The sequence below is a fragment of the Apium graveolens genome, chromosome 2, assembly GCF_009905375.1.
Source record: "Apium graveolens cultivar Ventura chromosome 2, ASM990537v1, whole genome shotgun sequence".
NCBI lineage: Eukaryota > Viridiplantae > Streptophyta > Magnoliopsida > Apiales > Apiaceae > Apium > Apium graveolens.
This window is the reverse complement of record NC_133648.1, coordinates 118820376-118839110: the sequence shown is the minus strand read 5'-3', so window position 1 is coordinate 118839110 and position 18735 is coordinate 118820376. Positions and strand designations below refer to the sequence as shown.

The 18735-nt window shown below is 30.2% G+C and overlaps 2 protein-coding genes across 2 annotated transcripts; one reads left to right on the top strand and one right to left on the bottom strand.

Moving 5' to 3' along the window:
- Positions 1-9716: 9716 nt before the first annotated feature.
- Positions 9717-11038, top strand: LOC141707784 (dehydration-responsive element-binding protein 2F-like). Its single transcript, XM_074511144.1, has one exon. It carries the CDS (start codon positions 10014-10016, stop codon positions 10743-10745), a length of 732 nt encoding a protein of 243 aa, XP_074367245.1. The 5' UTR covers positions 9717-10013; the 3' UTR covers positions 10746-11038.
- A 233-nt stretch (positions 11039-11271) lies between these two features.
- On the bottom strand, positions 11272-16238 carry LOC141707783 (adenylosuccinate synthetase 2, chloroplastic-like). The gene is made up of 4 exons (XM_074511143.1): positions 15873-16238; positions 13826-14518; positions 13046-13357; positions 11272-11859 (listed from the first exon to the last, which is right to left on the bottom strand). The coding sequence occupies exons 1-4, from the start codon at positions 16152-16154 to the stop codon at positions 11689-11691; spliced, it is 1458 nt and encodes a 485-aa protein (XP_074367244.1). The 5' UTR covers positions 16155-16238; the 3' UTR covers positions 11272-11688.
- Between the last annotated feature and the right edge of the window lie 2497 nt (positions 16239-18735).

The window sequence follows — 18735 nt, the reverse complement described above, 5'->3', positions numbered from 1 at the left end:
ATCAACTCTATACAAAGTATAGAAATCTGAACACCATTCAAAATATTGTGTACGGAGAATTCCAGTGAACCAACTACTAAACTTTGATGTAATGTGTCATATACAAAAGGCATGTTTAGTTAAAGGTATTTCTTCTGCAATAACTTGTGTCATCCAAGGATCTTGATCAGTTAATATCGATTTAGGAGGCTTCTTCATTAGGGACACAAATGTCTGCATATAATATATATACACAAATAAACAAGTAAATAACTTAAATTAAAGGACATCTATAAAAAAATTTAAAAATATCTTTCAGCTTACCTTCATCAACCGAGAAAATGTACTTTTAGTCTCATTACGGAGAAGAGCACATCCAAATAATATAGTTCTACCATGATAGTCGATTCCAATGAAAATACCCAATGGCATGTCGTAAGCATTAATCTTGTAAGTTGTATCAAATACCACAACATCTCCAAATAATTGATACCAAGTAAAACAGTGGGCAGGTGACCAAAAAAATATGTTCTACTTTTCTTTCATCATCAAGTGTAATAGAGTACTGAAAATTTTGATTCTCCTCTTTAGCTATCTTGCAATATTCGAAAAAGTCTAGCACATCATTTTTTACTTTCTCACTACGAATTTTACTAAAAAAAATTATGAACATCTTTTGAAGTGAATGAAAGATGACAATGTGTAACATTATTTTCAAGCTCCATCACACGTATGATTTGTCTCACATTAAGTCCCCCATCTTTCAATAAAAGAATACGTTTTTCATCATCTTTTGTCATAAAACGATAAGATGGAAGAAAACGTACCTCTTCTTGTGAAAGTAACTCATGATTATGTTCAATAATAAACTCAGTGACATGTCATTGTTCTGGAAAAATTTCAAAATTTTTCTTTAATTTTACCCTCATATGAGCTTTGCAATCACACCTATGCAGTATGCCTCTCTTTCATCTTTGGATCTACAATCTTTAAATTTGGATCTACGCTATTTGTACTTAAATTTTTGTTTAGAATTGTTTGCGTTCATATATGACCTAAGACTATTTAGATACATTTTTATAAATTGCAGGTTAATTTTTTTTCCAGTATAATTAATATTTTCTAACTCACATGAATAGTGTGGTCGGGCACCGTATATTAATATTAAAAAACAATGATTTACTTTAATTAAAAAAATCAAATTATCTTTGTAAAATGAAATTGACTATTTTTCCTCATTTTATTTATATTAAAGTTGAATACAATTATAAAAGAATGTGAGAATTTTATATTGAGAAAAAAAAATTGATTTATTGAAAATAAACAATTTTAAAAATGAACACAAATAGAAAGAATGTAAGAATTGTATAAAAATATTAAAAAAAATTAAGCAAACATGTTTTTCTAGTTGTATACAATTAGAAAAAAAATAAGTAAAAATGCTTCTCTAATTATATTTTCATTGTAATATTTAAATTGAATACAACTAGAAAAGAATGTGAGGATAATATAAAAACAAAAAAATTGATTAAAGCATGTTATTGAAAAAAATAAAACAATTTTAAAGATGAATACAACTAGAAAAAAAAAGTAAGAAAGACAAAAAAAAAAGAAATAAGAATTGAATACAGTATGTTAACTAGGGTTGAGCATTAATAAGGTAATAGTGTTATTTTTAATCTAGAGAGAGAAAAGTAACTAGTTTTTGTTGGAACAAGCTAGACGGTCATTAAGTATCATTGAAAAATGAAAATTTATAATTCTTAGCGTGTGTCATTGGCACCCAGTAGAAAACCCGTTATTATATATAACATTAAGAATAAGTCTTCTGCTTTAGTTTTAATTATTAATTATTATACGTGTGTCCTTGGGCACCCAGTAGAAAATCCGTTATTATATATCTATACTAAACTATAATAACCAAACAGGGGTATAATTTGTAGTTTGGTTAACTCTATTTTTGGTTATCTCTTTCGATCACGACTGCAGATCTCTTAACCAAATGATCATAACCGTTAGATCCGAATACTAAAAAAAATACACCAGCCAAACTTACAGTTCGAATCCCGCCAACAACAAACATTTATATTATTATTTATAAAATTACAAATAAATTTCTAGGTTCGAATCTTGTCAACAACAAATATTTATATTAATATTTATAAATAAATACACTAACCAAGTTCACAGATTCGAACCCCGCCAACATCAAATATTTAATTATTATTTATAAATAAGGTTAATGGTTCAAATCTCATCAACCATATACTCAATCAAATTATAACTATATTTGATTTAACTTAAAGTTATACTCAATCAAATTATAACTATATTGTTATTAATTAATTAATTAATTAATTTATATTAAAATTTCAATAAAATCATATAAAATATAAATAAAAAAATATAAATATTAACGAAACCCGTGCATCGCACGGGATTTAAACTAGTAACATTAAGAATAAGTCTTCTGCTTTAATTTTAATTATTAATTATTATTATTATAAAGCTTGCCACATTAATTGAACCGACGAATATTTAAATTACGGGTTTTATATTAAATTGCCCACTGAACTCGTTAAAATATATCAAGTAGATACTCAATCTCCACGACGACTCATTTAAACCACTAAAATACTAGTATATATCACTCCGTTAGATTTTTTAATTTTTTTTAACGGAAAACGTTAACTTTTAAAATTTGTAGTCGTATATTTTTGTTAAACCTCCAGACACATGAAACTGAGATAAAAAACGAGAGTTCTAATTGAAAGGACATATTCTTTTCTTCTCTGTTGAATTTTACTCAAATTAATATTGCAATTATAGACCACCCATTACTTGTGAAGATAATGATTATGTTAGGACCAATTAAACAGATACACTCAAGTTTGCTGATAAACCATAATAATCAAAGAAATACTTGGCAAACACAACACTTATGTTAAAAAAATTTAAAAATCTAACAGAGTGACAATTTGATATAAAACCCAACCTACTAAAGATAAAGTCGCTACTCGCTATCAACTCATCAAATATATAACTTAAATTTCAGGGGCGAGTTTCAACTCAAAGACTCTACATTCCAACTCGGTCCAACTCAATCTCACCACAAAAATGTTGCCGTTATTTTTAACCGTAGCTTTCTCCGCCGTGCCGTTAACTTTATATTTACCGCCGATCAGAAATCTCTGCCTATTTCTCGTCTCCGTCGACGATCTTTTCCGGCAATCCGGCGTTTATTCTCTCCACCGTCTCCGATTTGGCCACCGTTTGCGCCTCGCTCTCTCTAGATTCTTCGCTCGACTCCCGAGGTAGATCATTTTCCATTAAGAATACATACATATATATATATATAATTGTTATTGTAATTGATAAAATGTGTTTTTTGTATATAGAGATATGAGTCGGATCTGAACATGTAATCATTTCGATTTGTGTTGTATGTGTAAAGTTTGTATGATGTAATTTGTTTTGTTGTGATTAATAATCAGCTGAATTTTAATTGTTTGTTCATTTTGTTTCGAAATTGGATAGTTAGGTTTTTTTTACCTAAATTTGGAATTCATTGTGGATTATTAAAAAATTGCTGAATTGCATGTGCGTGCAGCTGATTCATGATCAGCCGAGTAGCAAGAGATTTGATTTAATTGTGTGTTTGATACACGTACTTGCTTATATGTACTTTAAACCTTCGAACATTGAAGGTTTAGAATATGTTTTTTAACTTTTTATATATGTGCATATATAAATAATAAGCTGAATACTGGGGAAGAAAGTAATAGCTTCCGTTTTCAGCTGGCGTAGTATTTAATAACGTGTATTCAATGCATTGAGTCTGTGTTTTTATATAATGAAATGGCTGTGTATATTGTTATTGTGTAAAATTGGTACATCTTTATTGAAAAAATAGGTATCTAATAGCGCATTGTTATAGCACAAAGAAGTTGTCTAGTCTATTATAGTAGAACACAAAAAGAACCACTGTGTCGATAATATATTGCAATATTCAGAATTGTGTTTGTGGATCGCAGAAATGTTTTTAGCTTAGACCAGGAACCTTTAGAAATTAGAACCCTAGATTTTCATTCCACACTCCTCGCGTCTAACATGAGCGGACTATGCTTCTCATGCTCCATTTTCTCTCCTTCAACATCCCTCTCCTGTTTTTCTTCTATCAAAAATGACTCTCCCGCTTCACTACAAACAACGCAGGCGGCAGCCAAAGATATACCTTCGTTGCAATTTTGACAAGATTTCGAGCAGCTAAGGTGGACTTTACTGAGTGGAGAGCTCTCTCCTTAGCTGCCACATACCCCCACTTGTATTGAAGGTAAAAGGGAGTTTTTGGTGGATGAAGAAGATGAAAGTTATGGTGAAGGAGAGGAGATGGATATTTGAACCGTGGTGTGCTTATTAATTTATGTGGCATGCTGAGGAATTCAGGTATGATATTGAGAAGTGACAGTGGCGTGGGATGAAAAAGGAGTTATCTCTGAAGGTATTGAATCTTAGCAAAAAACAATTACACATATCTTTTGGAAGACAGAGGAGCGTGTGTTTTGTTTTGGTATATAGATGATTCTGAACTTAGCATATATCATTATGGTTTCACCATATTGCTGTGCATGTGCATTTTATGTGTAAAAATTTGTGATCTGGCAAGTAATGTGATGATAAATGGTTTCATGAACAACTTTAGTGAAGATAGCTTGCACAACTTTATTGAAGATAGCTACATGCAATACAGATATTGAAGGTTAATATTATTATACATCTGTGTTATGATATGAATATAAGTAAAGGATTTTACAGATGTAGCTTTCAGTGTGCAGTAGATTTTAATAATAGATATTGAAAGATTGGAGACTTATGTTTTAATATGAGAATGCAAGGGTTATTTGTTGGAAACAACATTGTTGTTTCCAATCTTGTCGTTTGTAGACTAGTGTATTTGGTTCATATATGACTTTAATATATCAGCTGATATATTATTATTACCTTAAGTTTTGGCCAGCTTCAAGAATTGGACCTTAGTTTTCGTTTTGCCAAATAATTAATAATTGTAATTATATTTTGGCGTGTCTGATTCATAGATTTTTCTCACACTTTAATGTACAGAAAATTACAGATATACAAAGAATCTATAAATGACTGATTAACTGGACGTTCAAATCAGAGTCTTGTTGACTGCTGCAAAACTCTGTTTATACGTAGTATACTTGTACAAAGTAACACTAAGGTTTTACGACGAGTGGAATTGTTTTTTGTGGATACTAAGAGATAGAATCTTAGATGTCAATATATTTTCTGATAAATAAATCATCATATTACATGCTGGTTGATTCGGAAATTATCTTAGATGTCAATATATTCTCATATATATAATTCTCATATTACATGCTTGGTTGATTCGGAAAATTGAACAGCATCAGCTTTACAATCCTGCAATATGGAAATTGACTGAGCTGTTCAATCAGATCAGTGGCAAACGGGGATTTTATTGGTAGTTTCTTCATGATTTTGTAACAGGAGGAATAAATAAAACAGAGCTCCTTTTGTTTTTATGCCTGGTGTTGCATTATGATTAAGCTGCTTATTAGTTATTGGAGTAGGATGTTTAGTAAGTTGTGTGTGGTGCTGCATTATGATTAAGTTGCTTACTAGTTTTTAGAGTCAGGTGTGACGGTAAGCTCAGAGCCGCACTGGAGGGTGTGCTAGAGCCTAGATGATCTGTTGAAGAGGGCCTTCATGCATAATAGGTCACAATTTTTATGAAGGTGTCTATTTATCTATGGGAAATGAAAAATAATTAGCAAAAACACCTTAGCTTTTAATTTTAAGGTTAAAAAATCATAAATGGAAAATAAATAAAGAAATATAGTACACACCTAAGTAATTTTTAATTATTTTGTACAAGTCACATATATCCTAAAAACATAAATCCTAAAAACACTAATATGAAAATTAAATTATGTTAATAGATATAAATACTTGTACCGAAAATTGGAAGAAGTGGTTTCCTTTAAGGAGGTAGAATCCAACCACCTTCAACTGCCAACTTCAATAGCTTTATTTAAGTTAATTAATGCACGGGGTGATTATTATTTTTTTATATAATTTGTTTTTTGAAATATTTATTTTTTAAAATATTTATTTTTTATTTAACTAATTTTTAATAAGATAATTTAATTTTCTAAATAAATTTTATGTTTTTCATGAATAATGTATTTTTTAAAAAATTGTACTTTTTATACTTATATATTAAGTTATTATTGTATAATAATATTTGACATAGATAACCTAAATAAAATATTTTAATCATATTATATAATGAGTTTACGTAATTATTTTTTTATTTATATATATTTTTTCTTAATCTTGTGAAATTTGATTAAAAATTAGAAAATTATTTGGATTTGCATCTTAAGGCGTTTGTAATAATATTTTATAATTTGCCGGTTCTTGTAATAATTTTGAAAAAAATAATTTATACTTAATTGTCATAATACTTTTAAATATATTTTATTAGATTGTTATTTTAATTTTGAATTGTAATAATTTTTATTATTATTATATTTTTTTCCTAATTTTTATGTTTTATAGGATCCATGTGCTATAAATTTTTTAAAAGACAAACTGTAATTTTTCCTTAAATTTTATAAGATTCATGTTCTCTAAATTTTTTAAAAGACAGAACTTATACATTCCATTTTTAAAAAAATGATTTAATTTAAATCGATTAATTAATACCTTGTTAATTCTTACTTATATTTATTTTTATTAAGATAGTTGTTGCTTGTATTATATGTAAAATATTTTAATATAATTTTATATCATTTAAAAATATGTAATTATAGTTTAATTTCTTAAATAATTATGTATTGTGTTTGTTATACAGATTATTAAGTATTATAATCGAATATTAGAATAGATGAAATACATATAATATATTTTATTAAATTTGTATTTTAACTTTAAATTGTAATAATTTTATTATTATTATATTTCTTCTTCGTTTTTATGTTTTATTAGATTGATGTACTCTAAATTTTTTAAAGGTCAATCGGGTTTGCATCTTGGTGACAATATTTCATGATTTTTCGGTTATAGTAATGACTTTGTAAAAAATACTTTACATTTTTTGTCACAGTACTTTTAAATTTATTTAAATAGTTTGTTTTTCAATTTTGAATTAGAATATTTTTTATGAGTATTATTATATTTCTTCCTATTTTTTATGTTTTATAAAATTATGTACTCTAATTTTTTTAAAGAAATTTTTCCCTTTTACAAAATAAAAATTCGAAAATATTTTAAATCAAACTAACATATTTCAATTTTTTTTAAAAATGATTCTCCTTTAACTTGATTAACAGATGATTTCTTAAGTGTTACTTATATTTATTTTTATTAATATAATTGTAGTTTGTATTAAATATTTATATATAATATAATATTTTTATTATTATTTTATATTATTTAAGAATATATATTTATAGTTCAATTTGTTAATTAGTTTCTATTTTGTTTGTTATACAAATTATTAGCTATTATAATAGTATATTAGAATAAATGAAAAACTCACCCTTATTTCTTCAAAAAAAAAACCCACCCTTATTGTACCTACCCTCTAGCACATACAACCCACCTATAATTCATAAATATAGGATATAATAATCTAAATGTGTTTCTTATTTTATATGATAAAAATTGAAATTATCTTTTTACAATTTTTTTTTTCAAAATTATCCATTCCAATTGTTTTTTAAAAAATGATCGACTTTAACCTTTTAACAAATAATTTGTTAATTCTTACTTAGATTTATTTTTATTAAAATAATTGTTACTTGTATTATATATAATATTTTTAATATTATTTGATATCATTTAAGAATGTGTAATTATAGTTTAATTTTTTAATTAATTACTTATCGTGTTTGTTATACAATTATTAAGTATTATAATGGAATATTATAATAAATTAAATAAATATAGTATATAATGCATTTTATTAAATTTGCATTCAATTTGAAATTATAATAGTTTTATTATTATTATTATTATTATTATTATTATTATTATTATTATTATTATTATTATTCCTTATTTTTATGTTTTATTGGATTGTTGTACTCTAATTATTTAACACAAATAAAACACATGTAATATTTATACTTAAATATAATCTAAATGTGTTTCTTATCTTATAAGATAAAAATAAAATTATCTATTCGAAAATATTTTAAATCAAACTAACATATTTCATTTTTTTATAAAAACTGATTTTACTTTAACTTGATTAACAGATGATTTGTTAATTGTTACTAATATTTATTTTTATTAAGATAATTGTTGCTTGTATTAGATATTTATATATAATATAATACTTTTATTATTATTTTATATTATTTAAGTATAAATATTTATAGTTCAATTTATTAATTAGTTATCTATTTTGTTTGTTATACAAATTATTAATGAAAAACCGGTACCTACACTTTAGCACACACTAATTATTTTTCTTACTTAGTGATAACATATACAATAGTATCGTTATGGTTTAGTAATAATTCAATTTTATGTAATTAATTTATTCTAAACTAATATACATTTAATGTATATAAATTATATAAAACAAGTAAAATTAAATATTAAAATGGATTGAATAATGGGTTTATATAAATTCAAACAAGTATTATTTAGTTCTTTTAAATAAATTTCTATTTTGATTTAATGTTTAAATACGAATTAACTAATAAACTCTTTGTATTGTTAAATATATGAACTTGGATAGATTGGGGACTTTATTAGTTAATATTAACTAATATTGTTTTTACAAATTTTTAGTTGATTTTTGCCAATTCATATATTTTTTATTTTTAAAATCATAAGGAAACTTTTTATAAAATTTTGTACGGGACACTATAAATTTCAGGTACGGCTTTTAGTAAGTAAATTGCAATATGACGGTAAAAGTACACTACCCCGAATGTAAGTTACATATTGGGTAGAAATCTGAATCATGGACAGAAAAACTGTGTATGATTGCGTCTTGGAAGAATATGTAAATTGGAATGGCGCATATGGATAATAATCTACTAAAAATCAGATAACAAAATAGAAGAGTCTTAATAATAATAAAAGAGTGTACATATCCTTTTTAATATATTTCCCATCAAATTAATATTTTAAAATTTTCTCTCATTTACAAGAAATAACTTGGGAACATCTTAAAGAAAATTTTTTGCTTCCGTTTTTTTCCTTTCTCTTCTCTTCCATTCTCTTCTTTCATAAAAAACTTGGGAGCACAGCGTTAGGGAGGACTAAACATAAAAAAAATTGATGTGGCCCTGATGAAGTTGATGACTGTATTTAAAGCAATCGCAGTTGATCTCCATTCTCTTAGAAGTGTAGTATGATCCCAGGAAACTCTTGCTGCTGTCACTTTGAAAATGCATATATGTTCACGCATTCTCATTTAAGAGCACTCATCTAGTCATATCATTTGCATGCTTAGACGCTACTGCAATTTCAGGCTTCAGAGCTGCTGCAGATGTAAATGATCTTTAATATTAACTCATGCAAACCATGACCAGTTTGTCCAATCTTAAACACAGATTATATATTGTGGCTAATTTCCCAATTACAAGAACTAGATTACATACTATTACCGCATTTTATTCGAATGTCGACTTAATGCGAAAGCTGGCATCTTGACCTCGCTATGATACCTTGTAGAAAAATCTAACACAGATTGAGAAATCAAAATAATTAGAGTTTTAATACAAGATTAGGTATACTCTTGATTAAAATCGTAATACAATATATAAATGAAAGCAATAGATTAACAAACTAAAATCCTTTTGACATTTGGATTAGAATATGGAATAGGGGCAAATTACTATTTGGGAATCACATGTGATTGTAAACTGGCTCCAAACGTGACAACATTTAACTCATAATACATTCACCTCACTACATAATCCCCAGCCCAAGTGCACTGCAACATACTATCTACTTCCCTTGTTTTTATGCCCCCAAAAGCCGGTATGGAAAATAGCAGGAAGTCATTAAAAGCGTGGAAGAAAGGTCCTGCAAGAGGCAAAGGCGGACCTTTGAATTCTACGTGTGAGTATCGAGGAGTTCGACAGAGAACTTGGGGCAAATGGGTTGCAGAAATAAGGGAGCCAATGAAAAGAAACAGAATCTGGTTAGGTTCTTTTACTACAGCTGAAGAAGCGGCTATGGCCTATGACGAAGCTGCAAGGAGGTTGTACGGTCCAGATACTCACCTCAATTTACCCCATTTGAGAAGCAGCTATAATCCTTCAAGCAAATCACAGAAATTTAAATGTTTTCCTTCCAACAAGTCCATCTCATTGTTACCTTCCAGTGGGTTGTTAAATCTGAGTGCTCAGCCAAGTGTTCATGTCATACATCAGAGGCTCCAAGAACTAAAGAAGACTGCTGTGTTTCCGCAGTCATCTTCATCTAGTTCATCCTCTAATGACCCGAGATACGAAGGTTCTATTATGAGTGGCCAGTCCAGTTTAGAATATACTGGGAAAGAGGCCAACTTCCCTGCAAATGTGGCGGGAAACTACAAAGAGAAGCCTCAGCTTGACCTGAATGAGTTTCTTCAGCAGTTGGGCATTATTAGAGAAGATGATCAGCCAGATACAAGTGAGGTCTCTAGCAGCTTAACAGAACTTGAAAGTTCCTTACCTGACTATGATGGAGTTGCAGCAAAGTGGGACATGTGAAGTGAAGTGCATCAGATACAGTATCACCAAAGAGCGGAGCGTACAAGTTTCCAGCTTTACAATATCCATGAAGAAGTGAGCTGCCCTTACTCAATTTGGAACATTTAAGGGTTTCACTCATATAGCCAGCAGCAATTCTAGAAGAGAGAATGATATAGTGTTGCCTTGTTAAAATAAAAGAAAGCGAAAAATCAACATGTTGAACATAGAAGCAACAGTTGCCACTGAAAATGTGTTTTTGCTAATGTGATGCATTCCATTTCCATAACATTATATATATGAATTAAGATCTATCAGGCAAAGTACTACATCAGCTCATTAAACAGATTGATATTGATGATAAATTGACAGACCAAACATCTTTCTCCTACACTAGTCTTCATAAAAAGATTATAGTACCATCACAAAGTAAATATTAAATTTTGAATAGCTGGCGAAATTCCTCAAATGTGAATAGGCAACTCGGAATCCGAGGGTTAACTAGGAAGATGAAAGAAACTACCCAGTTCATGGCAAACAGATCAAATTTATAAAAATAACCCTTACTTTTACATAAAACATCATGCACCAGATTAATTTATTCAATGCAAGTTTTATAGAATGAAGTACAAAATCAGCCACTAGTACTGCCTTTCTCTAGCTTCTCATGAAATACAAATGAGAACATGTGTTGGAAGGTTGTTGCTGCTGATAAAAGCTGGCTGAGCAACTCAGCAAGCAACTGGTAAGTAACAATGAACTTTTAAAAGCTCCTGAAAGTTGCTAACATGAATAAAATTAAAAAAACCCCTAAAGCAGCTTCCGCATGTGGAGGCTGTTTCTTACATTAGTTTCATGTCATCGAATTGATAATACCTGTTACTTCAGAACAATAACAATATTAAAGATGGAAACTTTTGACACCTTTATCTCTTCGCAACAATCATGGCAGAAGAAATTGGTCTCATTTGTATATAAGGGCATCACGTCCAGGTCCTATACCTATGTAATGAATGGGTACACCAACAAGCTCTTCTACCCTCTCCACATAATTTCTTGCAGCCTTTGGCAGGTCAGAGTAGTTTCTGACAGAAGAAATATCAGATTGCCAGCCAGGCATCTTTTCGTATTGAACCTGACCACAAAAATATAAATCATGAAAGTGAGTATAGATAGTTAACAAAAGCTTGAGACTTTTAGGCTTTAGCATAATGTTGCAATGGATCTGCAGCTTCAGCTTTATTGACTAACCAAGTATTATTGGATAACTACAGCATAGATGGGCAAATTGTTTTGTAGCCACATCAGGCTTCACTAGGAAAAAGAACCCATACCAAGATGAGTAATTTACTGTCATATAGATATAACTAGAGATTCATGCATGAAGGTAATATAATAAATCATTCTGGGTGCATCTGTCTAGAGTTCCTGGGGAGCAAAATATTATTTGTGTTTAGTCGGAATAAATGGACACAAGAAAGGAGTTAAACATAGTGTTCGGCCATTTGGTAAATTTTTTTAGCATAATGAACAATTTCATATCGGTCCGTCCACTCAACGAAATTTGTTACAACTCATCTTTTCTCAAAGATATTTGTTCACCCATTCTCCTAAACCCATTCCATCATCTTATTCCAACACTCCATCTTTAACAATCTTATTCCTCTTATCTCCCTCCCCTTCCCCTATAACCTTTATTCTTCCTGCCTAAAATTCCACTTCAACCCTTTCAACTGAACACAAAGAATTAAGTAGCGATAATCTTTGGAATGAGAAGGCTAGAAATTAGGGATAGTGCAATCTGCAGATCCGAAATAATATACCACAATACCGAGATATCATACCAAAGCTTTATAGAATACAGCGTGACAAAGGGTATATACAAGTGACAAAGATATAAATAAGATGATAAAAATGAAGGGACGGACTTTTAAAAGTCCAAGGTCCCAATTTTTTTATTAAGTTCCAAGAAAATACCCTGTAGGAAAAGGTAGATGCCCTTATTAATTTGCATTAAGCCATTTATACACATATAAAGAATCAATACTTGCACAATTCCTGCTACATGACTAAATTTATGAATACATCTCTTCCACGAAGGCATGAGAGAACTAACTGTTATCACAAGTATTTGAATAATTGTAACTGAGAGTACAGATCAATGCACTTATTTATTACTAATTTAAGGCTCCTAACACCAGATGATAACAATTATATTAATTCAACTGATCATTCACAATTTAACTAAATGTAGACAGAAATGACGCCCCCCCCCCCCCCGGTTTAAAAAAATAAAGACAGGAAATGGGTAATCAACTTGCCTTTGATTGCTCAAGAACACGTAGATCTCCTGGGAATGATTCAATTGGAGTTCCATCGACATAATTGTATGCAACTCCCAATTCAATTTCAGAAAGATCCGACAAGACGTCAAGTTTGGTAAGATTAAGGGAAGAGAACCCATTAATTTGACAGCAATATTTAAGTGCAACTATATCAAGCCATCCACAACGACGAGGACGCCCAGTTGTTGTGCCAAACTCTTGTCCAGCAAACCTAAGAAGATCTCCACCTTTACCCAAAATTTCTGTCGGGAAAGGACCTGATCCTACTCTTGTAGTGTAAGCTTTGACCTGCATTAAGACACCAGTTAGAAATTATAACTAGGCAGGAGGCATACAAGTGTTTGTATGTTTCTTTTTTAAGTTCAGTAAAAGTTGCTTCCAAAATTAAGGGCTTCAGACTCCTATTGAAATAGCACAGACGTATCTCTATAAGCAGCAGTCAACATACTTCAAGTACATCAAACTGAAGCAAACAGAAAAGAAACTTTTGACAGTGGTATACACATGAAAAAAACTTGCCATGTAAAACCACCTTGCCCACAAAGAGTCTATGACGAGGCAGGCAAACAAAAACCACCCAGGGAACTGGGAATGAATTGTCTGCCCCTTTCTTTCTTATAATATAGCATTGCTGATAGAAATAAATTAAAAGAAAAACGACACTCTCATTTGTCTCTTTGAAATAGAAACTGTTGCTAGAAAAAAACCCAAAATATTTGGCATATAGATAACAAAATTGATGCTAATATCACTCACCACTCCAACGATATCACCAAGGACCCTAGGTGCAACACCAAGTCCAGTGCAGATTCCACCAGCTGATGGACTGGAAGAAGTAACGAAAGGGTAAGTCCCGAAGTCAATATCCAACATCGTTGCCTGACCACCTTCTACCAAAACCTTCTTCTTTTCCGAGATTGATTTGTTAATGAAATGTACTGTGTCAGTCATGTATGGCTCCAACCTTTCTGCATATCTCTTATACCGTTCAACTTCTTCCTTAAGCATGTCAGGGGTATACTTAAAACCTTCAAATCTTGCGGCTGCATCTGCGAATAAAAGATCTAGTTTCTGAGGAAATGTGTCCATATGCCTCAAGTCACCTACTCTTATTCCGTTACGAATAACCTTGCTTGAGTAACAAGGACCAATGCCTCTCTTGGTAGTACCAATTAAGGATTTAGCCAGTTCTGCTTCCCTGAGGCCATCAACTACTTGATGAAAATCGAATAAAAGATGAGCTCGGTCAGATATTAAAATCCTTCCTTTGCATGAAACCCCATTAGCTTCGAGACCATCAATTTCCTTGAAAATTCCAGGTAAATGAACCACAACCCCATTACCAACAACACACATGGTATCTTCGTTAAGAATTCCTGATGGAACGAGGTGGAGAGCAAACTTCTTGCCCTCAGCATTATAGATAGTGTGTCCAGCATTAGCTCCACCCTGCAATAGAATAATAATGAAGTTAACATAAGATTGCAATCACATATAACAAGCTGCTTATAACCATGATATTTCCCATGAGTGTGGTATTTCTTGGCACAAAGTTTCACAGAATATCCATAACAGATGCTATAAACACCAAACGACCCAAAATACTAAACATACAGAAAATGGTTTCTAAATTTGCAGGGATAAACAAAAGAAAAAGTATTTGCTAGGCCAATCAGAAGTTCATCCAAGTAATTCCTCGTGAACTACAAGCAATCTAGTTTTCTTTTCTTTTTCTCTAAAAATTAGTACAATAACAAGTTGGTAGCCCTCTAACCACTTAAAAGGATAACACGTAACCAGTAACTAAAGAAACTTCAGAATTCACAAATTTATACAGTTTATCTCATTGTACACATAACCGCATCGCCTTGAATCAATAAACAAGGGGTATAATCGATGGACTATTCTCTATAACAACACCTTTCACTTCATGAATACCTAGTCAACCAAACCATAATTCAACATACCAATCACTTTCAAATTTGGACATTACACCAAAAACACAAAATAAAAAATCAAAAAAGTATGCATCTTTTCGTCATATCAATCAAATACATACAATTACATAGGGTTAAATATCAAGTAGGTCACTTACTACGTCCAAATGTATCAAGTGAGTCACTGATTACAAAAATGACTCAAATGAGTCACTCATTTGAAAAATTGTATAAAAAATATCACTCTATCGTTAGTCGAAATTCTTACAAGTATTATATATTGAGTTTGACACATTTTTTATGAATGATATTACATCCAAATGAAAGATTCTGAGTTCTAGTATTTTAGATAATTTTTAAAAAAATTTAAAAATTTATCTACTATTTATCTTTATTTAAATCAAATAAAACAATAAAAAAATTAAAAATAAGAAGCCCCAAATATCAAGAACAAGCAGCTAGATTTTCCATTAATGTAAATAACCAACAAACATTGCACAAATATACATTTTTTAATCAAGATTATTACTTTATCGAGTATTAATTTATCGAGATTAGACAAAGGGGGGAGAGGAATTACCAATATATATTGCAAAAATGTACATTTATCTATCAAGATTACTACTTTATCGAGTACTAATTTATCGAAATTAGACCAAGGGGGATAAGGAATTACCAACGCACAAATGTACACTTATTTATCAAGATTACTACTTTATCGATTATTAATTTATCGAGATTGGACGGGGGATTAAGAAATTACCAACACACATTTAACAAGTGAAAAAATTATCTATCAAGATTATTAAGTTATGGAGTACTAATTAATCAAAATTCGAAAAAAGGGGGTGGGGAAAAGGCCATACCTGACAACGAGCAACGATGTCGAAATGATTGGCAAGAATATCAACAAGCTTGCCTTTACCTTCATCACCCCATTGACAACCCAACACGGCAGACACTTGACTCAGTGACTCAATTCGACTCGCCTTTTCTTTATTTGTATGCTCAACCACAAGTGAAGGAGGAGGCTTGGCAGATGAACAGAACACCACTCCTCTTTTAGGATAGCGGTGGGACCCATTTGGCCTCCCTCCTATACCAACGATGCCGTTGCTTTCTAGTCTTAAAGACGACGAGATGTTCATAGCTGAGAGAGAGAGAGAGAGTGGAGTGCTTTTTGTGGCGGCTTTGTTTTTGTTACAAATTAGAAATCACCAACTCCATTCCTTTTTTTTAAAAGCATCTTAAAGAAGGGGTTGTCAAGTTAATGGTCAATTTTGTCAAATTATTATCAACTCCATTCCTTTTTTTAAAAAAGCATCTTCAATTTTGTCAAATTATTATATATATATTAATATTTTATTTTCACTCAATTTTAACATTTTATTCCAATAGTTAGCAATCTTTAATTATTGTCTATGTGGTCCTTTAAATTAAATTGTAAATAACTCATAAACTAAAAAAAGGCATTATTGATATAAATTTTTTGCATTTGTATATATATTTTAACTATTTTAGGAAGTTGTCAAGTTTTGGCAACCTTGTAGTCAACCTCTTGGCAACCATACAACTCCAATAGGTTGGCAACCAAGGGTGTCATGTCACATAAAATTTGACAACCCATTGGCAACCTTTATTTGACAACCTCTATTGGAGATTGGAGATGCTGTAAGATCCTTCAGAAAAAATGACAATAAAACAAAACACCTACCCCGTTTCCCAATGTTAAAAATAACTTTGTTTGGCGTGGCTGAAAATACTCGTTCGGTTATTTGTTTGGGTATTCAATTTTTTTTAATTGAAAATACGTATCTTTAGTAATTTTCTTACATACCCGATTTTCAAATGTGTATTACATTTACCAATTAAGAAATGCGTAATCAAAACGGTGTTTTCGACCATATATTTTGAAAATTGGTATTTTGAGCAATTTCACTCAAAAAATGGATATTTTTCATCATCGCCCACAGTGTGCTAGTAAGTTTCTTATATAATTATAAAATATTACTCCCTCTGTCCTTTTGATTTGTTATCAAAAGGATAAGGCACGAAAATTAAGAAATATGTATAAAGTAGTGAAAAATAGAAAGAAAAATGAGTGAAGTGGTGGGACCCATTGATTTTTAATGTATAAAAGAGAGATAGTGGGGTAAAAGTAGTGTGAAAAGGGAGGGAAAGTGGGGAAATGGGGACTCGTTGACTATTTTTTGTAAGTTTTGAAATGTAAAGAAATGAATGGGACATTCAAAAAGGAAACCGTAAAGAAATGAAAAGGACGGAGGGAGGGAGTAACTCTTGATAATTTAATACATGATTTTGAATTTCAATTCCAATAATGATCTTTACCTTCATTTCTTATTATTATAATAATAATAAAATTGAATGAGATATAAAAGGAAGTGAGAGAAGAACTAAAAAGAAGAAAGATAAGTCAATTTTTTATTTGATAAAAATGATATGAGGGATGAATTGTGATTTCCTAAAGATAAGGTATGAGAGAGATGTTTTAGGGGTCGTTTGGTTCAGAAGACGGTATGAGTTTGGAATCAGGCATCAGGTTAGACTGGTATGGGGATAAGGAATGATTTCTCATATTATGTGTTTCGTTCAGTATTAGAATAAATCTGTTTTATTTTAAATATAATCGACATTTCAATTTTGATTCTAATATTATGTGCAAGTATACATTATACATTGAAATTAAATTCCTACACAATTTACAAATAAAAATTTACTAAAAAATTATATGATTAGTAAAATATAATTTAACAAATTAAATAATAATTTAATATTTTTTTAATAAATTCAATCTTACAAACTGGCATTAGATAAATATTATTATAATTTTGTTTAAAATTAAATAATATATCATATTTAAAATATGTGTACACAAAATATATTTAATCGTAAAAATAAAGATGAATAATAAAAGTAAATCTGATACCTCATACCCCTTCTCCATACCCACCTGTCCCCTAAGGTATCAAATCTGATTTCAAGTGGGTTTTAAGTATGGGTTTCAGCGAATACAAATCATGAACCAAACATCAGGTATGAGTTTGGAATGAACAAAACCCTTACCTGATACCCAAATTTTCTGAACCAAACGACCCCTTAGTGATATAAAGAACCACTAAGACACTGTTGGAGTGCAATTTTATGTCATATTCCTTATATTTAGAGTTAAGAGCATATATAAGAAAGCTGTTGGACTTGCTCCTATACTCTTCGAAGAAAACTTAACAGCGTCAGAAGCCAAGAATTTGAAGCAGATGACATAAACCTATGTTGATTATCTTTACATGCCTGATTATGTTTATACAAATTTGTTTTTGTTGTTTTAGCTGACGTCTGACCAATTATTAACAACCCTTACCAAATTCGCTAAAGGGATAAACTCCGATAAAATTAACACAAGTATGTTTCGGCCCTTCAGATAACATATACAACACATCTCTAATCATATCATATCGATATTTAAAACTTGGTTGTTTTTGAAAGTATGTAGCATACTTTCCAGATATATCCATATAATTTAGGCACAATGGACAAAGTGCATCATCTAAAAATAAAGGAATCAAGAGTCTATAACAGTCAAATCATTTGGTAATCAAATGACATCATACGTTGCCTATGTTAGTGTTTGTGCCCTAGAGATAACACTATGATGTTTTAGTTTAAGATATTAGGATTATTAATATTTATGTTCTATCGATTATTCCCTTT